This window comes from Fundulus heteroclitus, chromosome 18, assembly GCF_011125445.2.
Source record: "Fundulus heteroclitus isolate FHET01 chromosome 18, MU-UCD_Fhet_4.1, whole genome shotgun sequence".
Lineage (NCBI taxonomy): Eukaryota > Metazoa > Chordata > Actinopteri > Cyprinodontiformes > Fundulidae > Fundulus > Fundulus heteroclitus.
In genome coordinates, this window is record NC_046378.1 from 8,012,789 (window position 1) to 8,040,373 (window position 27,585).

General features: G+C 45.1%; 1 protein-coding gene across 4 annotated transcripts in view; it reads right to left on the bottom strand.

Annotated features, from left to right (window-relative positions):
• Positions 1-602: 602 nt before the first annotated feature.
• Positions 603-27,585, bottom strand: part of git1 (G protein-coupled receptor kinase interacting ArfGAP 1) — a 29,395-nt gene continuing 2,412 nt past the window's right edge. Inside the window, exons 2-21 of one of the 4 annotated variants that reach the window (XM_012858469.3) lie at positions 22,627-22,760; positions 22,431-22,543; positions 20,795-20,900; positions 18,758-18,844; positions 18,493-18,623; positions 18,285-18,379; positions 17,450-17,492; positions 16,953-16,979; positions 15,459-15,507; positions 14,542-14,614; positions 13,644-13,741; positions 12,959-13,070; positions 11,624-11,748; positions 8,867-9,019; positions 6,314-6,658; positions 5,214-5,294; positions 4,023-4,093; positions 3,771-3,947; positions 2,833-2,896; positions 603-2,752 (exon numbers count right to left, since the gene is read on the bottom strand). In XM_012858469.3, the coding sequence (XP_012713923.2) occupies positions 2,537-2,752; positions 2,833-2,896; positions 3,771-3,947; positions 4,023-4,093; positions 5,214-5,294; positions 6,314-6,658; positions 8,867-9,019; positions 11,624-11,748; positions 12,959-13,070; positions 13,644-13,741; positions 14,542-14,614; positions 15,459-15,507; positions 16,953-16,979; positions 17,450-17,492; positions 18,285-18,379; positions 18,493-18,623; positions 18,758-18,844; positions 20,795-20,900; positions 22,431-22,543; positions 22,627-22,760 (2,300 nt within the window). In that variant the 3' untranslated portion in view covers positions 603-2,536. Of the gene's footprint in view, positions 2,753-2,832; positions 2,897-3,770; positions 3,948-4,022; positions 4,094-5,213; positions 5,295-5,675; positions 5,693-6,313; positions 6,659-8,866; positions 9,020-11,623; positions 11,749-12,958; positions 13,071-13,643; positions 13,742-14,541; positions 14,615-15,458; positions 15,508-16,952; positions 16,980-17,449; positions 17,493-18,284; positions 18,380-18,492; positions 18,624-18,757; positions 18,845-20,794; positions 20,901-22,430; positions 22,544-22,626; positions 22,761-27,585 lie in introns of those variants that run through there. The other 3 variants (XM_012858467.3, XM_012858468.3, XM_036149529.1) reach the window with 3 other exon arrangements.

Here is a 27,585-nt window from a genome sequence, read left to right on the forward strand (position 1 = left end):
GTCTGAAATAGGAAATTAACAATACAGAAACACGTGTTGTATAAAGTCAAGCGACATCATGAGCTAATGGAAGCGTTGGACATTCAAACTAGAGGCACCCTAAAGTAGTGTCTACCAAGCGCGGGAAGGACTGGGGGGGCCGCGTGCAGTTCAGACCCCCTGCCCCGCCCTGTTGAGATGACGGTAGTGAGTTTTGGCCAAAAGTGCTCCTCGGACGAAACGAGCCCCGCGTGCCGAGACCTTTGGGAGAGTGCGGCGCGTAGCTCCAACTTCAACCAGCTGGTGTTTGAAAATAGTGCAACTCACGCTGAGCATCTCGCCCCCCCCACGCCCCCCTGCAGCTCCCAGCTGGACCGTGGGTCACGTGTCTGCGGTCTGAGGGGCGCCAGACACGTGCGTCAGGTGGAGCCGACTGAAGATATGGAGAGCGCGCGCAGCCCTTTAGGCCAACAACATAAATATCCCACAAAACAGAACCCTGACATGGAGCTTAATAGAAAATAGCATGAAAATATATGTTTATTTTTATATTTATATATTTATATATATATGGCTCTAGTCTAAAACATGGGCACTGATGATTGAAGGGGCACGTTTTTTTCTTCTTCTTCTTCTTCTGGCCCCCATTTTTGCTTGTCAGTCAAGTCAAAAACAACAACAACAAACATAAAAATTAAAAAAAATCACTAAAACTCAGTCAGTCGAACAGGAGATGATGAAGACGATGTGCAAAGGCGTTCGCTATCCAACCGTAGCTTGAGAAGAGATTCAGGTGGATGAGATTCAACTTTCCCTAAACAGTGTTCAGTCATGCGGGGGTTGGGTTGGGGGGGGCTGAGGGAGGGTCCGCCGCATCACAGGACAAATGGGGGGAATCAGGCAGACAAAGCGGCGCAGCTAAACGCGCTGTCCTGCTAAAAGGCAGCGGTGCCGTTTAACCTACAGGCAGGATGGAGAAAGGATCTCATCAGCATCCGTCCTTACGGAAACGAGCGAATTTGTTCGGCACAGTACGACGAGCTGGGACCGCTCAGTAGGGAAAGTGCACTAAATAAACATTAAAAAAACAAAACAAAAAGAGAGAAAAACACATTTGTTCCCAACGCTGTCTCCTGTTGGCAGAGTTCAGGAACGAAGACAACATCTGTGGCCCAGACCGGCAGGCCATCTGAGCTGGGAAACAGATCGTGTGCCTGATTGTGCTTGCCAGACAGTCCTGCTAGTGAAAAACAACACATGGCAAAGCGAATCAAGCCCCCCCATAAACGCAGGACATAAAATAAGGTTTTTTGCGCTGCAGGTGGCCACGTGTAGTGCTTTCTGCGGCTCTAGTAAAATCCCAATCATTACGTAGTGTTGAGTTTGCTAGCATGCATGCAGGTTAATGGCTGCCAGCTTCTCCCTCGTAAACAAACCGGACCAAATGTTGTTTTTTTATCATCATTATCTCACTTGGCACTGCGAATGATTCTGAGATGATTCCACTGGCTCTCTATAAATGAGATGGAGCCTTTTTCAGGACAAGTCGAGCACAAAAAAAAAAAAAAATCCAGTTGTGTGGACGATGCGGCGAAGGGGGGCCCCCTGCTTTGAAGGAAAATTAACTACGCTCTCCTTTGGCAACTGTTTTAACCCCTTGGCCACAAGACATAGTATGGAAAAAAAAAAAAGTGTTCATCTCCCTGTGGGGGGGCATGCTCCCAGCTGTCTCCCTGCTAAAATCACAATTTATTTTAACAATAAAATAAACTCAAAGTAGTTAAATCAAAATAACAGTAAAATTAGCAATAGAAAAAACAAAAAAACAACAGGCATGATAAATCATAATTATTCCAGTGTTTCTTAAGTCAGTCGACGAAGAAATAAAACAGTCTTTAGAGATGCAAATCGAGCTGATCTGCGGATTCAGAAAGAAAAAGAAAGAAAAGAAAAGAAAGAAAAACATGCCACATCATGCGGTGCACCACCAAGAACAAGACATCGATGGGTTGGAAGAAAAGCTCCTCGACGTGAGGAGGCGCGTCCTCCCCGGCACCTCCGGCTCGTCCTGCCCTGTCGGCGTGGCGACGCAGAAGGGGGGGGGAAGGAGGAGCGGGGAAAGGAGAGGACGAATGCCCTGACTCCTGGTGGGACGACGACGACGTCGTGCCGGAGGCGTGGCTCCGTCCGCTTTTATCTCTCTGTGGCAGGATTTCCTCCCTGCCTCCCTCCCAAGGTGGCTGAGCGCCAGAGGGACGGACAACGTGGGACAAAAAAATAAATAAAGCAGTATGGTCTCAGGATCCAGTTCACTGTACATCTCCCAACATCAGATTTAACGGACGCTCCCTCCTTGTCCTCCCCTACTTTCACTTCCACCCTTGTGGCGTTTCACCTTCTGCCGTTTGAGAACAACTTTGCTTCCTCCCGTCCGTCACGCCACCGGCCCCCTCCGTCTGCAGTCTCGTGTCGTTGCTCTCTCTCTCCTTTCCCCCTGAAAGCCCCCTCCCAATGCGGCCGTCTCTCTTGTCTCGGTCCCGTCCCTGCGTTCGCTCGGTCACTGTTTCTTCTCGCGCGTCGTGATGGTGACCAGTTGCTTGGCGGCCTTGGCGATGTCATAGGCGCACTGGATGACCTGCTGGGTGAGCAGCTGGTAGTCCACCGCCGGGGCGCCGGGCTCCGAGGGCGCCGCCTTGCGACACTCCACCTGCAGCCGCGAGGCGCTGGAGGCCAGCAGGCGCAGCGAGCAGTGGACCGCGTCCAGAGCCGGCCGCTGTGGAGAGACATTCAGGTGAAAGGTCAACTCGTGCTGTGGAGGCAAAGGCCGGCTGAAATCAGAGCGGGGAGCCTTACTTTGGGGAAGAGCGAGGCCATCTCAGTGACAGCCGAGTGGATCTTCTCCGAACATGGAACGAAGCTAATGGAAAGTGTCAGAGAGGAAACGTTCAGTTATTCGGTCGCTTTAAAAGGTACGTTCACAGCGAACGGGAGCAAGGCGAATTTGATCGACCCCCTGATCGACCCAAGCAATTCACGATGACAATACAGCCAATTTACCCCCAGCGCGCTGCACCACGTCATCAAATGGGAGGAGCGTCTGTCTGCTTGCCGGTTCCTCCTGTCTGTTTTTTTACTGACTGAGTCATGGTGCCGTATTTAATGTGGAAAGGCCCACCAGATCCTCCAAAAATGCTCCCGGTTTGGCAAATACCACCACCTGGAGCTAAGCCTGGAGGACGGTCTCTTCTAGCCGTACTTCCATTGGTCCAGGACCCACAGTATCGCGTCTGGGGTCGGACTTCCTCTAGGACATGAACTACAAGCGTCTTTGATCAGTAAATCTATCACTACTCAACAGAAATATAGCCTAACTGTACTTTCTTTGTAACAATGCTCAAATAAATGGACGAGGAGGACCCTTAATGCGACGCAAATTGACAGAAAATTCAGATTCTTGAACTCAGGTGAGATTCCTCTTCACTCTAGATGCGCGCCCACCGTGCCTGTTCGCAGTTTGGCTTCACTCTATTCGACCATTCGTGAAGCACGCGTCGCTCAAAACACGTAATTCGCATCACGGACCGTTTCCTTCGCTCCTGAACGCGCCTTTACATCGGGATAGCTTGGAAATCACTCGCTCCATTCGGCTTGTCGGCGTTCGTTGTAAACTTACATTAAGATTTATCTGAATAATTGCGTGTTCCTTTAAATACTTAAGCAGATGCTTCAATCATTTCATTTTATTAGATCAGGAATAAAGCAACACCCAGCAGGGGGAGTTTATACTTCACCTCTCGTGTTTGAACTCCTGAGCGGCCCTCAGCAGCTCCTGGATGTTCTTGGTCACCTGCTCCGTCTTCAAGATTACATCCTCTGTGCACGGTAGGGTGGGGTCCGGCTCGCCGGCCTCCCCGCCCCCTCCCTCCTCAGAGTCGCCACGGCCCTCTTCTTCGCTGCTCCGGCCGATGCTGGAGAAAAGAAACGGGACTGAGATTAACTCGTGCGTTTTAGGGAGGCGTCACGGTTTGCTTGACCTCGCTGACCTTTGTAAATGGTCGTGTGTGTTGTCATAGTCGCTGTCCGTGCCACTGCCGTGCTTCTCCGGTTTGGACACCTGGACAAAGTCACAGAGACGAGACTGAAAAGTCTTGGGAAAGAACTCACATGTACACATAGATAGATATAGGGGAGCAGCGAGGCCTTAATTCAATGCATAAGACATTAAACACAACCAATAGAGGGAATATTCCTACATTGAGCCAGCAAATAAATGTATTTCTGATTGATTAAATGTTTTTATGAATCAAAGTGTTGAAATTTTCATTGTATATTGAAAGTATGCAATTGTTTTACTGCTTTTTAGGTCACTTTGTAAATTTGCTTGCATCGTGTTTTTTATTTAACTAGCTATAGGTACATTTCAGATTATTTTATGATCCTCTGAGATATAAAATCATGATACAATCAGCTATGAATCAAAGACACGCAGGCGTCAGTGTAAAGATGTTGTTACTCTGGTGTCCTTTATTCACCAGTAGATCGACAGGAATGGGGGCAGCGCAGTAAATGGGTCAGGAACTGAACCTGGCACAGCTGCCTGCAGGACTATAGTCTCCATATGAGTTTTATTAAAACTATCACATGTATAAATACACCACAAGCTATTTGCTTTCAACTTTTGAGTCACTTTTATTTATTATTAATATATTCCTCTACAGAACAGACACCTGGGGTGTTTAAAACTTAAAATTGGAACCACCAAAACTACTGGCTGTCATAATCAGAAGGCGGAGCTAGAAAACCAACGGTGGCAGGTGTTTATGTATGGAAAGCTGTTTAGGACATAATATGTGTGCTTTACAGCACCAACCGGGGTATAATAAATGCTTTTAGAAGCGTTGGCTGTAGTTTATCTAGCTCTGCGACATGCTTAATAAATGCCGGCAGATGACTAACAGCGCCACCTGGAGCTCATAAAGTATAGTGCCACCAGGCATTGATCGAACCGGCTATTCTGGCTTGTTACAGTTTCTAAAGAAAACTCAAAGGACCAAAATCCATAGCTGCAGGTTATGGATTTACAAAAAGCTGACATGGGAAATCTATGGCAAATTTCTAAGTTATCTTCACCTCTTTAGTTCAAATGAGGAAACAAAATGTCTCTTTTTCATTTTTGTATCAGTTGAGTGCCGACCGGGGGGATCAGAGATCAGAGAAAAAAAGCACTGGCTCACCATGTATCTGCCCATCTCTGTGGATCCAGACACATGCTGGACTCCATACGGTGCTGGACCACTGATGCCACCCTTCCTTACCTGAAAGGACAGAGCGACACACGCACGGAGAGCAGGAGAGGGAAGGAGAAGCAGTTAAGACCAGAGTAAACCAGAGATCCACAGGTTAGCAGACGACAAGGAAAAGCAGACGGCAAGGAGAGAAATATAAACAGCAGAGAAACGAGACGTAAAAGAGCTTAAGCTTCATCCCATCGCAGCTACTGTATGCACTGTGTTCTCTTGTATTTCTAGAAAACCTGTACACTAGCAGGTTGAAAACTTCAAAATCACACCGGCCATATAAAACACAAACGATCGCTAGGAACACAGGGGTCGACTCCAGAAGGTATTCTAGGAGGTAAGTGAGAAACTCCTACAGTGAGGATGAGATGACATCGCAGTGACAGACAGAATGCTTACATCCGGAGGATGCTCGGCTGCACCGCAGTGAGCCAGGGGCAGGCGGTGAAGAGACAGACGGAAAGAAAAACACAGACAGGTCAAACTTGGTGGAAGGAGCTGGAGAACTGGACACCAACCCATCATTGGGAGGGGGGGGTTGTGCCGAGGCCGGGTGCAGAGCTGACTGCTGAACTGGTCACAGTTATCAGCGAGATCCGAATCCGAACCCGTATAATGCCTCAGTGAGAGACGCTTCCTTTTTGAAGTGTGTGTGCATGCACCGGAGAGCGATCTCCAGATCTAGCAGTGGCAGCCGGGCTACCCGGCAGGTTATAAAGGGTTGAGAAGGGTGCAGGCAAATAGAGCCGAGCATCAGAGGAACCGTCAGGCAAAAGAACGGAAACATTCCCGTTTCTACATCTTTCTCCTTAAGACCGTCCTTGTGCTCCACTTTATAAGCAATTTAACAACTATATTAGGTTATGCTATTTCTAAAAAGTAAAAAATAAAGTAGTCGTGCACAGTTGATCTTTTAAGGAGAAGGATCGGTTAATAAGATGCAGGGGGTAAAGAGGTGTGAAAGAGACACATATCAGGATGGGACTGCCACCCAGCACTGGCCAGCCGGCAGAGCTCTACGGGGCTCGCTAACTTACGCTGGGTGTGTTGAGGGGCTGCAGGCGGGCTGCGAGGGAGTCCAGGGCTGGGGGGCCGTGGGCCGCGGGCCCAGGGGCCGCCCCCGGCTCATACATTGAGATGGCTTGCCGTTCCCTGCGGTAGAGGTGGGGGTGAGGGTTGGCTGCGGGGGGCGCGGAGAGCCCCGTGGGGTCCGCTCCTGAACCGAACCCGCCCAAACCCCCGCCGACAACTCCTCCGAACGTCCCGCCACTTGCCCAGTGACCTCCCCCTCCTCCACCGGGGCCCCCGACCCCGTGGCCGGCTGCCCCCCCAGCCTGCTGGCCCCCCCGTAACGCACTGTTCTCTGTCTGCATCCGGGTGATCTAGGGGGAGAGCGGGAAGGGAGTAGGATGAAAGAGGATGGAGGGTGGGATGGAGGGAGGGAGGGAGGGAGGGAGGACAATGGGAAGGTAGTAGGGGAGAAGGGGGTATAAACTGAACAGTCAAAAAAAGGCACCCATTAAGACAAGTAAAAAAAAAAGAAAAACACTTCTCACAGTAACTCACTCTAAACATGGGGGAATGAAATATGTGATAAAACATGGAGCATGCTTTAAGACATCAGTGATCGCTTTGAATGAAGCAGCTGTTTTTCAGAAAAAACCTGAATCCTGATCAAACAAAGGAAATAAAACCTCACTTTGCTTTGTGGCAATTCTTCTGGTCTGAGGACCCTTAGCCTCTCAGACGGGCCTTTTTTTAACAGGTGCACAAGTTCAACGTTTGGAAATCGTCTCTCTTTGCTTAATCCTCCTTGCATGATGTTTTCAAAAATATCTCATCCAGCCAATCTTCTTGCTTTAGTGATGTGTTATGTTGAGATTGCATGCATACTTCCTTTTTACTGAAGCCAGGTCTTCAGAGTCACCTCTTAAAAACTGCCTCTTGAAATGTTTTGACCAAGCGGGCGAAACAACAAACAGGCTTTTGGGATCCTCTTTGTTTTTGCATTCGTTTCTTGAAGGAGTTTTGGAACCCTTTCCATCTTTTGCTTAGCTTGTAAAACCTGACAGATGTTGTCTTTTAAACAGCTGAAGCAGCACCATATTAGAGATGGGCAGTGACTTAAAATGCCTTTTTTTCAATGCGCATTGCTGATGCATAATGCTTTTTTTAAATCATTTGCATAATTCAACTGAGCAGATATTTGCTGTACGATTGCCAAACCAAGGCAAAAACTTCAATCTTCTACCAATGCAACCGTGGAGTGATATGTTGCTTTAAGCGGATCAGCAGAGGAACAAGAAACCTTTGCATCTTGAAACATTTCTCAGTTACAGTGCGCGTGTGCCTCGTGTGCTCCCGATAGTGTGGGTTGCTTCATATCTTCAATAGAACCGCAATAAAGACACACAGATGAATCATGGGGAAAAGAAATTAAAGCTAGCGGCCTCCGATGAACAAAACACAATGAGGATGACTGACAGGAAATCTAAAGAAGCCGCGATTGACAGGCAGGCGTTGTCAGAAATGCTCTAAAGAGAAAAGAGGACGTGTTCGCAGCAACTCAGCCGCCTTTAAGCGGGGAAGCTGAATTACTTCCTTGGCAACTTTAGAAGAATGCTCTGACTTGAAACCTTTAACTGGACGTTGAGAGAGAGAGAGAGAAAAGGAAACATGATCCTGCCCGACTATCTAAACACCACGCCATGCGTTTAAATGCCACTTTTCTTTATTACCTCTCTTGGTTTCCAGTTTGATCAAACAACACATTAAGTTTTGGGCATGTCAGGGTTTAGGTAGGCGTCACCAAATCAAATTTAAGGCCGTTTCAGACCTTTTTGAATGAAATTTATGATCTATACCCTAACTGTAGCCGTCGTCTATCTCCCAGCAGTCACAGCAGTAACGGTACTTTCTGACTTTCTGAAGGAGACTCCACCAGTCCCAGTTTTATGTTTTTTTTTTTGCACAAGCAGCAGCAGGCCTCTAAGTGGCTGTTTGAAGTGAACTTCGACCAAGCCTTAAACTGTTTCTTTTCATGCCAAATGTTGCTAAATCAGCATTTCCCCGTGACGACGGCAGCACTATTTCTGTTTCCACACACGGACCGTCGAGTGATGACTAAGCAATAATGTGAAAGCTGATTGGCTGGCTGCGTGTTATAGTTGGTAATACAATCAGGAAAGCAGAGTTCAGTGTTAAGGGAGCTTTAAGACTTGAACACGATAATTCAGTGGATTTTAGACATTTTAAGACCTTAAATTGTGATTTTATAATTTAAGACTTTTTAAGACCTCACATAAACCCTGAATGTTATCAGTAATAGTTTATCTACCCAGTTAATACTGCACCTTAAACTAACTAACGGACAACTATCTTTGCGCTGTATTAGGGGATTCCACTCTGACTTGCTGCTAGACTTCCAGCTTTCCGAGGACTTCTTCCCTTTTCTGCAAGCTCACTGCGATATGACATCTGTCCACTACAGGAAGGCAAGACATTACTGAGAATAACCGCTCTTCAAGAAGCCGGCACAATCCCTTTAATGCCCTTATTTGTTCAGCTGATTTCTGCTCCTCCCTCCGTACCTCCTTCTGCAGCCGCCGCACCTCCTCACTCAGGTTGTTGTTGACCTTCATCAGCTGCTGCACCTTGGCTTCTGAGGAGGCCAGGGCCTTCTTTACCTCCAGGTACTCCTGCAGGGTGATGGGACCATCTGACAGGTCGGACGAGTCCATGCTCTGGGTGGTAGAGAACCGGAGAGACGGAGAAACAGACTGGTGAGGAGTTTAAAACATAAATACCATCAGTTTTCTTTGGACAAATCGGTTAAATCTTCAAGCTTAAAAGAGTCTGTGATCCTTTGCGTTTTTATAATGGGAGAATGCATAATGAATTAATGTCTCCTTAAGCCAGTGGTATCCAAAACGTTTTTGCCACAGAAGCCAAAAATGTTAAATTGAATGTAATTGGGGAGCCACAACATTTTTAACAATAATAAAAAAAATAAATTCAGCAACAAGCGCAGGATATGGCTCATTCTCGCTTTATTTAGCCAAGTTTACTAAATGGGTGCTCCCAAGTTTACTCCTCACTGAAACCTGTTGGATGTTCCTGGTCCTGTTTACTGTCAAATTAAAAGAAAAGAAAAATAACATGGTGGATAAACAATAAGTAATTTGTGCTGCACCTTATATATTCATTTTGAGACTACTTTACTTTGTAAATCATCTTTTTCCAAAGCCCTCCCATCCATAAAAATTGCAACCTAACATAACATTAGCTATCCAAATGTAGGCCACTCTTGAGTTGTGGTCATATGGCAAGCCATTTTAACATAAATTCGGTTTCGTCTGACTATCCATAATTACATTCCAGATATCTAAAAATTCATTTTGACTAGACAAAACTACATTTTGACAATCCCGAATGGTAATTTAAGATATCTGTATTTACATTCTGACTAGGGAGAATAACAATTCAAGATATCTTCAATTACATTTTGACTAGTCAAAATTCCTTTCAAGATATCTAAAATTACGTCACCGGATTCGTCATTGAAAGCGTCACACATCCGTAATTATATTTTAAGATATCTTGAACGTAATTATGACTAGTCAGAATTACAATTTTAGATATCTGAAGTAAGACATTGCGTCTAAGCCCCTTATTGGCTGTAAGCTGTCCAAATAATTGCCTGAACATTCAATGGCACTTTTCGACAAAATTGTAAGAAAATGCCACAATATAGAAAGAGCTTTTTTTAGTATGGGATATGCGAAGAGCACGAAAATAGTATACTTGAAGAACGCTTGAGAAATTTGCAAAGAATTTCGGACTTACTTTCTGCCGACACACACAATGAACTGAAAATTGCCTTACACCCTGTGTGACAAAATGCTACGTAAATCTGTGACGTATATGGCAAGACGTTTTAAAATTCAAGATATCAGTAACGTAATTTTGACTAGTCTGAATGTTAATTTAAGATATCTTAAATGGAAAAGCTGAATAATTCAAGATATCTCTAATTCATTTAGAGATATCTTAAAATATATCTTTTAAAATTACAATTCAAGATATCTTTAACTTAGTTTTGTCTAGTCATTATTCGCTTTTAAGATATCTATAATTTAGTTTTCACTAGTCAAAACTGCACTCCTATCCAAAAATACATTTAAGATATCTTGAATTATGGTGGCATTTGAGATATATTTAATTAGAATTATGACTAGTCAAAACTAAAATAGAGATATCTTGGATTTACTTTATGTCGTAATTTAATTGTAGATATCTGAAATGTGTATTTTAGATAGTCAGTAATTCATTCTAGAAATCTTGAATTGACGTCTCCATACAACTTAATGGTAAATCTGACGTCATTTCGACTAGTCAGAATGTAATTAGAGATATCTTAAATCGCTAAAACGTCTAGTCATAAAACAATTTGTGATATCTGAAATGTAAGGGCAGTACAACCGAATTTATGTTGAAATGGCTTGCCTTATGGTCAATCTGAATCATTCCAAGGGCCCCAAATGGCCCCCGAGCCACACTGTGGACCCCCTGCTTTAAGCTATGCGTAAACAGAGCGTAGAGCTGTGTGGGAGGAAGTGGGCTGGCTTGCCGTCCACATCAGACACTAGAGTCTTAGTTCTAGCTCTCTGTCCACCATCCACCCCCACTTCCTGTGACCCTGCAGCACGCTCCTATTCAGCTTTCCTCCACTGCCCACCACTGAACCAGCGACAGCTTCCAAACACCACTATCTAACGCAGCTTCATAGCCACCAGTCTACCTACCCAGCCTCCTCACTTCCACCTGTATCCCAGCGATCTTCCCTCACCGCATTGCCTCCTCCTCCCCAACCCTGAAGTTACACTCAGCTCTCACTGCATGAACAATGCCTCAGTGACAAGGAGCCAGAATAGCTGATGATGTCACCCGGGAGGTATGACCCCGGTCCCGAGGGCGGCCGCTTCCCTCGAAGAGGACGTCGTACACCAGATGCTCCAGCCAGCCTCTGGTCCTAAAGAACCAGACACCAAGCGAGCGGCTGATTCCCTGGCTTATATCTCCAACCAAGCCGTGGTTCTCTGGTGTGTAAAAATGGTCAGGTCCTAAGATGACGCCACGCATAAGACTGGAAGGTTTGAGTTGGATGAATGAGATGAGCTCAGGAGAGTAAAAGCTAGAGCACACACCCTTAAACGCTCGTGATGACGGTATCAGCTGGACAGAGCTTTATGACAGAGGCTTCTCTTCATGACTTCAGGACAGAAACGCAGCCGTCGGTCTTTTCCTGAAGACACGTGAGCAGGCGGCGGTGCTTTCCGGTGCCCTACCTTTGCTCGGTTACTGCGTTGCGTGTTGTTGTTGTTCTGGGCGGTCAGCTCGCTGTCGGTGTCCTCGTCAGAAGCTACGTTGTCGTAGTCGTGCTCGTCATCGTCTATGCCCAGGTCCAGAGGGTCTGAGGAAAAGAGAGCAGCGATCAGTTCCTGACGATTTCCCCCGAACCGTCGAAGCAGGTTTGCCTTTCTGGGCAATATTGTTAATATATCGATAATAATATTATATTATTAATATTGATGATGTGCAGCACTATAGTTCTGCACATCATCGATCTGGGTCTGCTCCTATTGAACCCGTTGGGGGAAAGGAGGGACATTCAGCAGAACTCTCTGAGCTGATTGGGCGAAACGACACCTAGTGTCCGCCTACCAGAATTAGACTATAAGCTGCATGCATCATCAGAAACCACAAGAAGGTAAGCTACACTGCAAAAACGGAACTTAAAATAAGTAAAAATTTTCTTAAAATTAGTGTTTTTGTCCTAGATTAAAGCAGGTAAATAAGATTATCTGCCAATGGAACGAGTATTTTTACCCCTAAAATAAGATCATTAGATATACTGCACTTGAAATAAGTTGATGGAGATGAATTGTTCCTATTTTAAGTGCAAAAATCCTATTCTATTGGCAGATCATCTTATTTACCTGCTCAAATCAAGGAAAATACAATCATTTCAAGAACATTTTACTTATTTTAAGTTCCGTTTTTGCAGTGCAGTCTAGGCACTTCTTGCTGTTCCTGCTTCAAAGATAAAATCGTGGATTCTGACAACACAGATGGAACAGCAGCAGCTAGGCGTGGGTCCTCCTGTGCTGCCATGTTTATGATGGTTCGGCTGTGAGCTCAGCAGCTCTCGCTTTCATCACAGCTGGTATGTCCCGCCTTAAACCTCAACACTGAAACGTGATTGGCCCGAGCCGTTTTTAGTTCGGTCACAATCGGTTGAAGCCGGATCGGGAAAAGATGAAGTCTCGCGTGTTTGTGAACGCACAAATACTGCGAGTATTCATCTTTCAGGTGAGGTTAGAATAAGGTAAATAACAACATACATGACAAACAGCGCAAAGTGAACGGTTTTCTAACAATGAACAGTGATTATTGATTTTAATAATTATTCAAAGAGAGAGTTTGTGATTCTTTGTGCTTTTTCTAATACAAAATGAGAGACTTTACGATGAATTAATGTCTCTTCAAGCCAGTGGTCAGGGCCATAAATGTCAAAGAGAACGCACTGATTATTTCCATTGCTTTAGTCACAATAATGTCTGTCTCCATCCGTCAGGCCTTCACGTGTTCAACACCCGCGTGAGCTTTCCTCCCAGGCTCACCTGTCGGGCTGCTGAGTCCTTTCCCCTGCTGTCTCCGCTTGGCGTCGCTCAGGATGTCGATGATGAGCGTGGCGAACTCCCGAGCGTTGAAACGGGCCAGCTTCTGACGACCCTGAGGGGGAAACAGTCCGAGCTGAGAGCGCTGCGCAGTCACACACCAAAAAGATGCACATACAGCTATAGCGAGCTGTGTGGACCACGATCGCAGCGGCTCTGTGTCTGAGAGGCTCCTGTGGTCAGCGACCATGTGTTGTGGAAAAACACGGTCACACAACACACACACACACGGCATCATAACCAGGCTCACAGAGAAACAATTATGTGCAAAAAAGCATATAAAGCCTACAATTAGGTAAGCTTGCTGGCATTTTCAGGAGACAACGAGGACCGTTTGAAGCAACGTGTCCGAGTAAAGCCAAGATATGAAGGAGGCTTAAAAAAAAGAAACGGCACCAGACCACACAAGAAAGGTCATTTCATTTCCACGGACTAGGAAAAAAAACTAAAATCAGTGGGTTAGCAGACAAAGAACCCAAAAAGTGTATTTTTTTTTTTTTTATCCTCCGTCTGAGCACACTGCCCACATCACCTCAGATCCTCTAAGGCAGTGCGCAGGTTTTCCCCGGGGTTTCCCTTTCCTGAAACTTCCAGCGTGCGTGGAGGTGTGAGCGAGCCCGCTCCTTACCTGGTTTCGTGTGGCGGAGTATTCCGGGTTGACCGGCAGGAACGGCACCGCGCTCCGTTCGGTTACCAGAGTGCTGTGGTTCTGTGTCGTCAACCACACTGCAGGCCATAAAAAAAAAGAAAAAAAAAAGAAAATATACAAATAAGTGTGTGTGTGTTAAAGCAGCAAGGTCGACTCAGCTGACGCATGCGCAGCCACCCACATCAGGCTTGCAGTCCTGCCACCCACACAAACATGGAGGCAGAAACAGAATTCAGGGGAAAAACTGCACAGCAGAAAACTCGCTTTAATCCTGGCGAGCGTTTGTGTCTGAGGCACCTACCTGCAGCTCTTCTGTCACAACATCTTATTTCTGACCGTCACTGGAAGAAGAAGAAGCCCAAAGACGAAAAAGAGTGGCGCAGGAGGAGGAGGAGGAGGAGGAGAGACCACTTCCATGCTCCTACTCTCCTCCTGCCTTGGCCACATTTGGCCTTCCTCTTTAACGAGCACTTCTTTTCCGTCTTCCTCAGTCCCTCCTAAAAGCTCCCTCCCTGCTGCATCGAGGCTCATTTTCATTCTCCCCCCCCCCCCTCTCTCTGAACCACATTTCCTATGGAAGTTGACAAGCTGGAGGTATTTTATGCTCTCAGCTAGGAACGGGTGGGTCACGGCCATCCAGGCATGAACAGAGATTTTAAGAAGCAAAACAAAAACACGTTTTCAGTCACACCAGTCCTAAGGTTTCACGTTTCTTAGGATCCCAGAGAAAAAAAGCTGAAGGGATCAGTTTCCTTCAACTCTAACATGGGCTTACGTATGACTGTCCCCCCCCCTCCCCCACCCACTGCTGCTGTGCACTGCCAGTTAGCCGGCTGAAAGAAGGGCGCCATGTTTTTTTTTTTTTTATCCACCTCACCTGCATCGTTTTCCCTGCGGTCCACCTCGTCGTACACGTCCATGGCTAGTTCCTCAAACAACCGGTTGTTCAGCTGCAACACAGACAAACAATCTGTCTGTAAGATGCGTGAAGTCCATCCGCACATGTCTAAAGGAGAACATCGGGGCAGGATCTACGACCGCGAGCCTTCACTGACTGACCTCGACAGAAAAAAGGTTTTTACTCGCGGGAACCTCGTGAAAAGTCACTTTTCTTTTCCTCCGAGCAGAATCCTTTCTTTAATCCCAGGGGTAACCTTTAAACCCTGAGTGGTTTACATCAAATCAGGTTAAACGATTCCCATTTCAGGGAAAGGAGGATTACTAAAGATATTTCTATCAGCTAAATACCAGAAAAACCAAAGATAAGTATAAAGCTATTTTATTTCCACGACTCCTGTTGTGATGAACCTAAAGTGAATAGTTGTGGCTTTATTGACCCTTGGTACATGTAGGGGATACATAAGGAGTTCTGCAACGCAAAAGGTACAGGCGTGGGAGTATCAGGGTGTTTTGCTGCAGGAGGAGGTGATGCATTTTAAAATAGCAACTAAAATGGATACCAGGAGGAAATAACATAACGTGGAAACATTGAAGCAACATCTCAAGACATCACCCAGGAGGTTAAAGCATAAAGTCTAATAAGTTGCCCAGTGGTTTAAAGGAAGCAAAGTCAGCGTTTTGGAGGGCTCATCTTAAGGAAAAGAAGAAAAAAACGTATAGTGCTCCTTTGGGTAAATAGAAATACTTTTGGTCTGACTGGTCTAATTAAAGGAAAACTTTAGTTTCTTTAGTGTCAATGACAAAGAAAATAGTAAGTCTTTTGATAGACTTTATGTCTATATCTATTTTCAGCTGAAAATGTTTAAATACCAACATGAAAATTGCTCGACTTACCGCTTGCAGCTTCTTCTTGGCAGCCTTGGCAAGTTCAGAGAGATCAAGACTGGAGAGAAAAACCAAACCAGGCGACAGTCAAACAGCGTTCAGGAACACACGGGAAAATGAAACGACAAAGTAGGATGGGAGGAGGCGAACATGGAGATGGAGAGCAGGAGGAAAGGAGAAGGCACCGGTGTTTTCTTCTAAAGACAGGAGAGGGAGCAGGTGCGGTTTGGACGGGACGCACCGGATCTCACATGGAAACAGTCTGAGCTGAAGGAGACTTTAACATCTCAGGAGATATTTTCATTCACCCAGAATGAGGTTCACTCTTACAGTTTTTAGTGTCTGGTGGAAGAAGCCTGGGCTGCAGGTTCTGATCAGGCTCAGTGCTGTAAGCCTGTCGCTGGGCATCTGGGTTACAGACTTCTAGTGAAGCAGGGAAGGACGCGGCTCTCTAGCTGCCCTGTCGCGTTGATAAGAGCCGACCAGCAAAGACTCGCCATCGATCTGGCCGACGAGCACCAAACCTTAAATCGTTTCTCTGGCAGCAGCTTGATTACTCTGAGCTCCGTTTGAACAGCTCAGGGTCAGAAACTTAAAACGGGTCCAGTCCGGCTGGGTAATTCTGCCCCGAGCGGTGATTCTCTATCAGCAAAAACACTGGAAAAAAAGCGCTCTAATAAAGCTTTTTGGCATCATGTTATATCCATGATCACAGCCTTTTAAAAAGTAATGAACAAATAAAAACACTATTTACATAAAAAATAAAATCCTGTTCCACAAAGAAATCAAAACGCATCTTGACTGAAACCTGATTTCAGCTAAAGGCTTTTAGGCAATGACCTCTTCCATGAGGACGGTGGCCTAGATGGTCCAGAAACGGTGTCTGCACTGGATGCAAGCCTGAAGTGGGCGTGGCTTTTAGGAGCAGGCAGGGTGAGAGGTGCCTGAGCTTAAGGAACGTCAGGGATCGGTTTTCCCCAAACATATTTCAATTAAAAACCTGTCAGGGTGCAAAACCTTCAATATTTTAACATCTAGTTTTTTCTCCAGTTCAATCCCAAAAATGTATTTGTATTCTCATAGAAAGTTTTCAACTTTGATCTTTGCAGCCCTTTTTAGAAACACAGTTTATAAACCATCTGACAATTATTCTCTTGATGAGACCAAAAATCTGTTTTCAATCTTATTCCCATCAAACCCAACTCGTCATGTGAGCTGGATGCACCATTTCACTTTCAGGAGTCATGTATCCAAACTTAAATCCTTATGGAGTATTTCATGTTGTATAAGTTAAGAACCGACTCTGGTTCTGTTGAAACCGAAAGATGTGAGGGTTTAGCTGCAGATGGTAAATCATCCAGGGGGCTTATTTTTATCTATAAAACAAGCAGAAATGGTGGCTTTGCCAAACTTTATTGCACCGGGTAGATTAAAAGAGATTCAGGTGAAGAATGCAGACACACAAAAGACAGGAGGACGAGCTGTTAAGGAAAGTAAAGATACCTCTGTGTCGGGCACTTAGGACGAGCTCTGGCTCCACCAAGCGCAGCGAAAAGGGGAAGAGAACAGGAGACGAGTGAGAAAAGAAAGAAAGAGAGAGAAAGAAGGGGAAGAGAAGCCACGTCAGAACAGCTTTAATAGTCGTAATGAAGAACCGTCCACCAGAACAGAGCAGATGCCAGAGAAGGTTAGACGGCAGCTGGGAAACGAGCTTCACGTCAGTGAGACTGGACACGATGAGGTCCGGTCGTCGGCAACAGCAGAAAACATTCAGGTATTTAGGAATTAACTGGTTTAATAAAGCATCACATTTCTAATCTAATCTGAGGCTGCACGCTCGCTGCGGGGACACCGTGTGGTGGGAGCGATGAACTGCATCACGTCTGAGCGAAACAAGTGCAGCGAGGTCAGGCAGCAGCGATTCTTCACACCAACCAAACTATTTGGGCCAACAACATGGCAAACATTAACAAAAAAATAAATAACACAGTGGTCCTTACCTGTCCGCCATTTGTGGAATGATATAATGGCCATTTTTGTGATCTAAAAAAGAAAGGAGGAAGGGTTTTATTGATGGCTTTAAAGCTACAGCAGCATGTAGACAGGATCTCTAAAGTTCACGCATTCCTGTTAAAAAGAGCTTTCTATGCGATTCAACTAAAAAATCTAAACCGTTTAAAAGAAAAAAACAGCAGATCCAAAATGTGCAATGGCTGAGCTGCATGAGTGCACACACTTGAACTAACTTTGTTAAAAGCACTTTTGATTTAACTCCAGCTGCCTTCGGTAGACTCCATCATCACCCCACAGCTGGATCCGTCAACATCTGGTCACCGTTATCTTTCCAAACATGTCCGCGTCGCTCAGATCGGGAGGACGTCTCAGATTGTTGTCCATCTCTACCCTGTCATGGTCCAGGTATAATTGCTGGGGATGTTTTTGTTTCCCCACTCTTTCCCCTGACAGACACCTTTGTCTGATGAGAACCTTTCTATCCTTCGTGGCCTCGCTGCAAACTGAGGTTTTAGCTAAAGGATGCAAATGATACCAGAAAAACCCCGCCAGGACTGCTGAATTTTACCTTATCAATAATCAGATGACCACAAGGAGACTGACTGATGAAACTAAACCAAAAAGTATCAACGTCGGCGTTTAAGCAACCAGGTTATTGCGGCTTTTTAAGATCATTTTTCTCTTGAAATAAATCTGCCGTTTACCTGAACGGTTCATGATCCACGACATCGTACGTGGGAAAAGTTTGAAACGATCTATGAAAGTGGCCTTTGGACGGGAGCGTAGCAGCCGTGAGGTCCACCGTAAGAAAGAGAAGCTCACCTGGCCGCCGGCCGCACAGGTAGAAGGCGAGTCTGTCCGTCAGCTCGTACTGACACTCTACCAGACGCTCTGCTAGCTCGACGTGGCCGGCCTGCCTGGAAACAGAACAAAAAACACACGAATCATTGCTTTAGAGAACTCAACACTTCTACTTATGCTGGTTCCCATCAAGATTTGACTGAAATGGCATTTGTGTTTCCCGCCGTACCTGGCATAGTCCATGGGCGTGCGGCGGTTGATGTCGGGAGCTCCGGGGTCGGCGCCGTACACGACCAGCAGCTCCGCCTGCAGGATCTGCCCTGCCTTCGCTGCCACGTGAAGCGGGGTGGTGCCTTTCTCCTGCAGCGACGGCGGGGGGTGGGGGGGGGGGATAAGAGCACACAAAAGTCACGTTGATGGGTCTAGCATAGCGAGGATCGGTGAACAGAGCCGCTGGCTGCTGCCGGCGGGGGGCAGATGTGCGGTTTCCTGACCGGGTGGAAGAAGTTGGCCTGGGCGCCGAGGGACAGGAGGCGAAGACACGTCTCTAAACTCCCGGTCCGCACACTCGAGTGAAGTTGCTGGCGGACAAAAGGGAGAGGAGACAGGAAGTGAGCAGACAGAGCAGAGACGGGCAGCGGCCTTTTATCAACCTGCTGGAGCGCCTCAGCAGCGGGGATCGTTACGCTTCCTGCTGTGTCATCCAGAACACACCCTGCTGGGGGGGGTAATAAGCCAGGCTGCGCGTGTTTGTGTGTGTGCTCTCGTTCTCGGCTATGTGAGGGGGGACAAAAGCGGCGTATGTGCTCGGGCATGCTGTCTCCCCGCCATGAATGGCTCCATCTTTGCTAATTGGCCTGAACTTTTCAGAATCAGCTGGAGACGAGGCGCTGCAGACAGACTCCGACGGACTGGGACAGAGACAAGCTTTGTTATTTACCCTGAAATACACCAAGGTTCAGAAAAAAAAAAGAAAGAAAAAAAAAAAACGCTTCCAGCGCCAACTCCCAGAGTTAATCTGGAGGATTTATGGCGCGTTAATGAGAAGATCCTCGTTTTTTTTAAGAGATCGATTAAAGGAAAACCCGTTAGGCCGACATGTGTGGGCAAATTCATTTTGTTTTCCTTCAGCCAAAAAGCACAAAGCAGAAGGCAGAGGAGAAAAAAAAAAAAAAGGTCTGGAGTTCACTCAAAGGGGTCCGATTTGCATCTGAAGGCCGCCCCCAGTGAAACCACTAAATAGAATCAAAGGAGCTCTCAGTGCGAGCAGAATAGGCTCCTCTTGGTTCAGAAAACCAGACAGATCCACGACTCAGCGGCTCACATAAACACCCTCAGCAGCGGCGTAGCATTTTCAAGACCGCCACTTCTCAAGTTAAATAAAACCACCGATTGAGGCTGAAAACATTTGAAATAATCCCTACCCTCCCCACCATCTCAGATGTTTGCTTCGTTCTTTCTTATTTTGTACCAAAGCTGAATCTACAGATCATGGTCACGCGTGTCCACGGACTCGCTGGTCGGAAGCAGTCCGTTCTCATAAATCTCAGGTTTTCACTCATTTAATGACAGTAAAAGCAAAGGAAACATAAATTTTGAAGTGAAGGTTATGGAGCCTAAGATGAAGCAGGCGGGAGTGTTTCCAACTTCTCTAGAATCCCACGTTACAATCTTCCTTACAGTGTGATGATGGATTAAAACATGTTGTTGTTCGTCTTCTGCTCATCAGAGACTGGGTTGCTGGGGCAACAGGTCCAGGAGACATCTCCCTCTCCAGCCTAACTCAGGGGGATCCTAAGGCGTTCCCAGGCCAGAGGAGATCTATACAGCAGTCCCTCCAGTAGGTTCTGACTCTTCCCACTCCTCACAGTGGGATGTGGCAGGAAATGTGTGTCTGAACACCTCAACAAACTCTTTTCCCGCTCATGATCATACATCATGATTATAAGTGAGGGCCGGATCGCAGACTGACCAGTAAATGGAGAGCTTTGCTTTTTGGCTCAGCTCTTTCTCCCCCGCCCGGATTACTGCAGAGGAAGAACCCAGTCGCTCTACCCATCTCCTGCTCCATCCTCTCACCTCATGAGCAAGACACCAAAAGACGGTGAAACTTCCCCGCTTGAGGCAGAGACTGACCCCCAAACCCAACATGGAAGATCTTAAGACTTGAAGGAGGGTGTGTTTACTTTGTGGCTGTAGCAGTAGTGAACAAACGTGTTGCACGAGTAAACGCGCCGTTCTAAAAAGGAAGCGGAGGCAATTTTCTGCAGTGAAGATGGTTGTCGATTAAATTTATTATATTCTAAATTACAAAAGGCCCTCCTGCAGAGGAGCTGCACTTGAAATGATTTATTCTTCCAATGTGGATGAGAATCTGTTTAAACTGAAGCCCATAACAGCAACGATAAAACGTTAAGGAGACCATCCAAAAGAAGACTACGGTAACTATTCTCAGCATAAAATATGCATGCTAAATATTTGAATTTTGAGTTTGGAAAGAAGCGAGCAGCAGTGGAACACCGAGCTTTTACCTTGCTGAGATCCTTCGTAGTGACGCCGTCATCGTCCCGACAAGGAAGCTTGTGCACGAATGCCAGCATCTGGTATTTGGCCCTGATGAACTCTGACTTAGTGGTGCTGAACAGGAGAAGAACAAGATTAGCAAAGTGGCAGTTCTACCAGAAACAAGTTCACGTGAACATCAAGAATGACCAAAAAGACTGAATAATAATTCACTAATTGATCGGCTGGTAACCAAAATTGGCTAATTTGACCTTGATTTACTCTGCCTATCGACTGGCAGGCTTATAAAATGTAATAAAACTGGAAAAAAAAAACAATTTTTACTACCAAAAAAAATGCCAGATTTCTTGATGCACTTTTGTTTTGAGTTTAGTAAAAATCAGCTAAAGTTTAAGGTGACATGATCCTATGAATAAATGCAAATGATGCGATCCCTTCCGTTTCTTGTTGGATTGAAACCTACAACTATCACCGAACATGCAGCGCATTGCTGAATTAAACAAACAGGGTTGTGTTAGACGCCTTAGAATATCCAAAGCAGCCACAATCAGTATCGGCAGGTCCGACCAGAAAGAAAACTGGAAATGGATTCGGCCACGAAAGCCTGATAAGTGAATCTTTACCACCTCTGGCCTCGTCCACACGGAGACCAACAGCAAGTTTTCATAAATGATTGAGAAAAAAAACACGGGCACCCTGGTAGGCATGCCTGCTGCAGTGTTTTCTGTGGGTATAACTCGTGAAGTAAAGGTACAAACACGGAGCGGGGGAGTTCAGCGTGGTCTGTTTGTGGGAAGGAGGGGGACACGCCGTGTAGAGAGGAAGAGTCCGAGGACGCTACTGGCAGCCAAAACCAAGCAGATATCTGTCTCAACAGAACATGACATCAAAACGCGCCATATTTGTTGCCGTTTGGATGAGAGAGGCAAAGCTACGACGTCATCGTTTCAGAAAAGATGCAGATTGTATGTTCACACGGGAAGACGAAACAGGCATTTTGAAATGTAGCTGGTCTGGGATCCGGTTTAAAAAATGATCTGCACCTAATCTCGTCTCAGCGTGGATTGGGGCTCTATACAATAAAAAAAGAACATCCTAGATTCATCTGGCAGCAAAATGTCATTGAGATCTACAAGTAGGGGCAAAGACAAAAGACTTTTGTTATATAAAGCTGCCTATAAGAATAAAATGATTGTCCTTTGACCACACCTTCCGGTTAGGTTAAGACAAGAAGTAAAGCCTGAATACTACAGATTCTCCTCCCAGAAGCAGCTAAATGGTTCCTGTAATCAACCAGAGCTGATGGGATACAACCGTTCCCCTACTTCTCCCACAGATCTCTAATGAAAGACGTCTTAGAAAGTTAAAGCAACAATACGTCTAGAGATACAAAAACTGAAAGAAATGGGAAAATACCAAGCGCTGTTGTTCTGAACCGCCCACCAACATATTTCAACATGAAGAGAACCTGAAAACGTACTGAAAGGTGTGTTTGTGAGCGGCGTAAGGAAGGAGACCCATAAATAAAAACCAAAACCACAGTTTGCAGGGTTTTCATGTCACAACTTGGTGCTCTTGGTCACTTAAAACATCACTTATGTTCACGGAGGGCCCATAACTGGAGCGTTTAACCAGGATACTTACTGGACCTTGTCCTGAGGGTTGGGTTTCCTCCGTCCGCTCTGCACCTGTGCGGGGTCCAGCAGACTGTGCTCCCATATGGAGTTGGCTCCGTTACTGGCCAAAGTCTGGACCATCTGAAACCAAAACACAAAGAGGGGATCCAATCAAAGAGTCTCCCTCACAAATCCAGGGCGGGTCCGGCTCCCTCTCGCCGTACCTGCAGTAGTGTCGGAGGCCATCCGCTGTGCCTCAGGTGCTTGACTATGGAAATGTGGCGGCCGAGGCTGCGGTGGACGGAGCAGCACTCATCGCAGATCAGGACCCCTCGGTTGATGCTGGCCCAGCCGGGGTCTGCCGGACAAACACAGAGAGATGCGCGGTACAATCACAGGATGTGCGTGACGGTCCTCCCAGCTGTCTGCGGCTGCTTCCTGGTACTAGGAGCAGCTAGTGAAGCAGTGTATGTAGTTTTTCTACAATTTGTAAATCTGCTTAATAAATTATGCAGTAACACATAAATAAATAAAAAAAAAAAAAAAAAAAGCTGTTCCTAAATCCACAAAGTAAACGTAAATGGATCCTGATGTGGAGACAACGAGCTGATTAGAGGTAAACTGCAGCGACAGTCCCCCTGGGGGCCGTTTAACCAGAACAAAACAAAAGGGATCTGGGTCGCCACGGGATGATGTCACAATAACCAAACCCTTAAAACAATGGCAGCGGGGATAAATCTGCTTTCTGACAGTTTGATCCAGCTTTTCGTTCGGGATAATTAAAACCAATGTGAGGGGGGGGAGGCAAAATGAACAATTACAAGCTTAGTCGCTCTTCCTGCAGAGCTGCAATTCAGACTCCGTTTACAGTCAAATCCAACATTTACGTTTTATTTCACCTATAAACACAAACGAAGGGCTGCAGTCAGCTCTGACCTTTCGGTGCATTTCAGAACGACTGCAGTACTGTTCACTTGCTTTTAGGCTCTGGAAGTTTCTGGTACGAGACTGACTTTTTAATTACACAAAACGGATAACAACAATAATGATGTGAATAAACCCCAACCAGCTAAATCTGACTACAAGTACGGATCGTCTAGCCCAGGGATGTCAAACTCATTTCTATATAGGGCCACTTTGGCGTCATGAAGTCATTAAAAGGGCCGGTTGCACGTGTATAGACGATACTTTTCATTTCATAATTTCATTCCAGTTCACATAGAAGTATAAAAAATGCACAGTAACATAAAAGTAGCAACCTTAGGCCCCGTTTATACAGTTTATCTGCAAAAAAAGTTGATATTGGGGTGAGTTACACTTACAGGAGGCACAGTTTTAGCCACTTTATACACTTTAAAAGGATATGTGCCTCTACTTTATGACATGATGCCATTTTTTTTTGGCTCTTGAGGGCCAGATTATTTACCTTGATGGGCTGGATTCGGCCCACGGGCCTTGAGTTTGACACCTGTGGTCTAGCCTAATCTCTTATTCATTGAAGCATAGCTGTTCCTTCTAAAAGGTATTAGTTTGCTGTCAGGACTGTTCCTATACGCAGGTGCTGCAACATAGCAGACATATAAAGTGCCTAGAAAAAGTGCTCCGGCCCTTTAAATTACACTTTTTGTTTGATTACAAGCTGATTTCTTCACTTGAACTTCATGCGACCGCAGAGCAGAGTGCCGCATTGTGAAGCTGAACCAAAGGATTCAAGGCGTATTCTGAACAGTGCGGCTTGCATTTGCGCTCATCGGTTTGTGGATATCTCTTCAAAAAGTAGTTTTAGCGGCAAGCTAATGCTGGGCAATATATTGAGATTTCTAAAAAAAAAAAAAAAAAAAAAAAAAAAAAAAAGAAATGGAGGTGGTCTATGTTGCGTTAGAATCATACTTTTCTGTATTCCAGTAGGTTATTTTTCAGTCGCTTCCCATATTTATCTACAGCTGTTATAGAAAAACATGTGTAGATAAATATAGTTCCCATGCGTACACCTTTGCATCTGGGCCAAAAAAGTTCAGCTTTAGCGTATTCTGACCAGAGTCCCAATGGAATCTCGCTTATTCTTTTCCAAATCCCACTTACACCACATTTATTAACCCCAAAAGTGTAAAATTATGCAGCGAATGAAAAATAATTCCCATTTAATAACTTCTTCCACAAACAAAGAGCTAACTATGGCTCAGCAGACCACAGAGTTCCTTTGCAACGTATCGAAAGACGTTTCATTCTTTCAAGAACAAAATGTTTATTAGGCGCAAAGAGGAAGGTCACGTATTTCACTCTTATTTTTTATTTTTTTAAATCTTCCTTTTAAAAATTCTTTAGAGTCAAACTGAAGACCAAAATATGCCTGAAAGAAACACCAACCCTCGCATTGTGAGCCGTGTTCGTTTTCAGTTCTTCCGTCGATCACAGAAGTCTCCGTCCAACACCAGGACTGCCTGTGTTAGTTTTTGTGTTTAGATCCTGAGCTCTGGCAGCACCACACCACGACCACATTATGATTTTCTCCCCACTGGTGAAAGTCAGCCAGGTGCCGTTCTGTCCAAAACTTTGCGCCGGACTTCAAGAAATTGGGGATTTCTTTTTTGGACCTCAGCGTTTCAGCGAGATTTCACAATGACTGACCTGTTTTTTTCCCCCCCTTATGCTGAGGGGAGAGCGGACCTCCCAGCCGATAACGACAGGTACGGGTGGCTGCAGCGGCCAATATGCTTCAGACGCCAGTATAGGTCTTTGCCTCCTCGGTGACATGAGCAAATACTTTTGAGATTCTGGGATTTCATGGACTCCAGTTAGTTTATCAAGTTCCCGTGTTCTCCACATGGCGGCCATCATAGCGCCCCAGCAGCCTCTGGGGATCTCACTGAGGAGCTGTATTTACGGCTTAAAACCCACAAAGGCTGAGTTTCCTACTAAGAAATGTTAAAAATCATTTAAATTCATATTTATTTGTGTAAAGAGCCTCAAAATACAGTAGCTACACCAAAGCAGGAAAGAAAAAAAAAGTGCAAAAATTGGCCATTCACAGCCAAATGACACCGAGAGACTAATTATCGAGTCTGGATCACATTCACGCCACTGGAACCCTGATGATGTGGTGAGCAGCGCGCCAACGTGCTGCATTAACTATCTGCATTAACTACTGTCAAAGTGGGATAAAAGCGTCCCTGTTTAAAGGTATCAGTGGAGCTGAAGAGGTCCATCATCTGACAAACCACCAGGCTGGGGCTGTTCATGGGGCAGAAAAAGCAGCAGCACATGCAGAACAGCTCGGAGGAATACCATTTACCTCCTTGGGAATAACAGAACTCCAGAGGGAAGCAATTTAATTACTTAATCTTTAAAATAAATATAAAAATCCCAGGCTAGCCACTCTGCACCCCCCCACCCCAATCAATGTGATGGCTACGCACCATTACGCTATTAGAGGCGCCTGGACTATTAGCGCTGCTTTATTGGCCAAAGCTGCTGAATGACACGATTTTCCCTAAACCTGCCCTGGTTTTTTCCGACGCAGAACTGACAGTTGTTTAGCAAAGAGTCGGCAAAGCCTGCCGAAGGCGGCCAAAACAACGAGGATTCCTGGTGAATAACAGGAGCGGAAAAAACAAACGCGCGTCTCTGCCACCCGATCCAAAGAAGAGGGTCTCCGTTTCAGAAACGCTCAACGTTCAAACCAAGGGGGCTTACGGCTAAAGTGTGATTCACGGCCGCTGTAAAAGGGGCATTTACAAACATGGAAGCTATGATTGAATAGATAAAAAAAAAAAAAACAGTCATGGTTAGTTCATCTATCGGCCCAGGGGTAAAGACAACTGAGCAGCAAAAGGTAAGGCAAACAAGGACAACATAATGATTGGTCAATTAGTGTCAGGTAACCGTTACTGCACTGCAGTGAGAGTCGTTACCAAGGAGTCCCGGATGAAAGATTTAGCTTCAAGAGTTTTGAGGAATGGAGTCGTAACAATAGACACATCTAAAAAACACAGCACGACACATTCTAATTAACCATGAGAGCAGCGGGCTGCATTGGGGAAAATGACACAGCAAAATGACGTTTCCCTAAACGTGAGACCATGATCCAGTCACCATATATAACGTCATTAACGTCGGTATCAACCAGTGTTTGTCGTTTTCTAACATATCGTATCAGTCCAATTAGTGAAACCGGGCCGATATTAGCAACCGATGTTCGTTCCGAGAATTGAGGCCCACTTGTCTAGACTGTAACCCACATTCAAAAATTTTACTACCATAGATAAAAGGCTGGTGTCCCCGCTGATGTGTCTTTCTGCTACTTGCGTAGTGTAGCTCAGCTGTTCATCACGCTAATAGAAACTAGGGTTAGCTCATGTGTTTCGGGAGGTTTATAGCTGCACTGGTGCACGTTCAAGAGCTCTGCTGACTTTTCTATGCCACTCTCAAACGTGTCGTAGTCACCAACACGCTCATTAAAAATGAGCGTAACGGTCTAGTTTCAGCGTAACCGAAACTAATTATATTTTTATATATATATATATATATATATATATATATATATATATATATATATATATGTATATATATTTATATATATATATATATATATGTATATATATTTATATATTATATCTATATATATATTATATATATATATATATATATATCTCTATATCTATCTATATATCTATATATATATATCTATATATATATATATATATTAGGGCTGGGCAACGATTAAAATATTTAATCGCGATTAATCGCCCTGATTAATCGCGATTAATCGCGATTAATCGCATTGTATTTACAAACTCCAAGAATGAATTCAAAAGTGTAAAGAGCACTTTTATTTTAATGTTCTGCTGCCATATGAACAAAAGTGTTGTAACATTTGTAGCACTTATTTTATACTGGATATTTTCAACCCATCTATTGAATTTAGTGCACTAGTTGATCTTTTCTTCATAAGAGAACAGCAAGCACTGCAGCCAAAATATGGCCTTTTTTGACCTGCTGTATATTAGCCAGTCCCTAAGCTTGATGTATCATGAAACTGTTGACCTTTTGGGTTTTGTGGTTTTTATTTTATTATTACAATTAAATAATAATAATAATAATAATAATAATAATGTTCAGTGTTTTTTCGCTAATCCACCTCTTATATATTTCAATCCTTATGTAATTTTGTCTGTGTTGTGTGC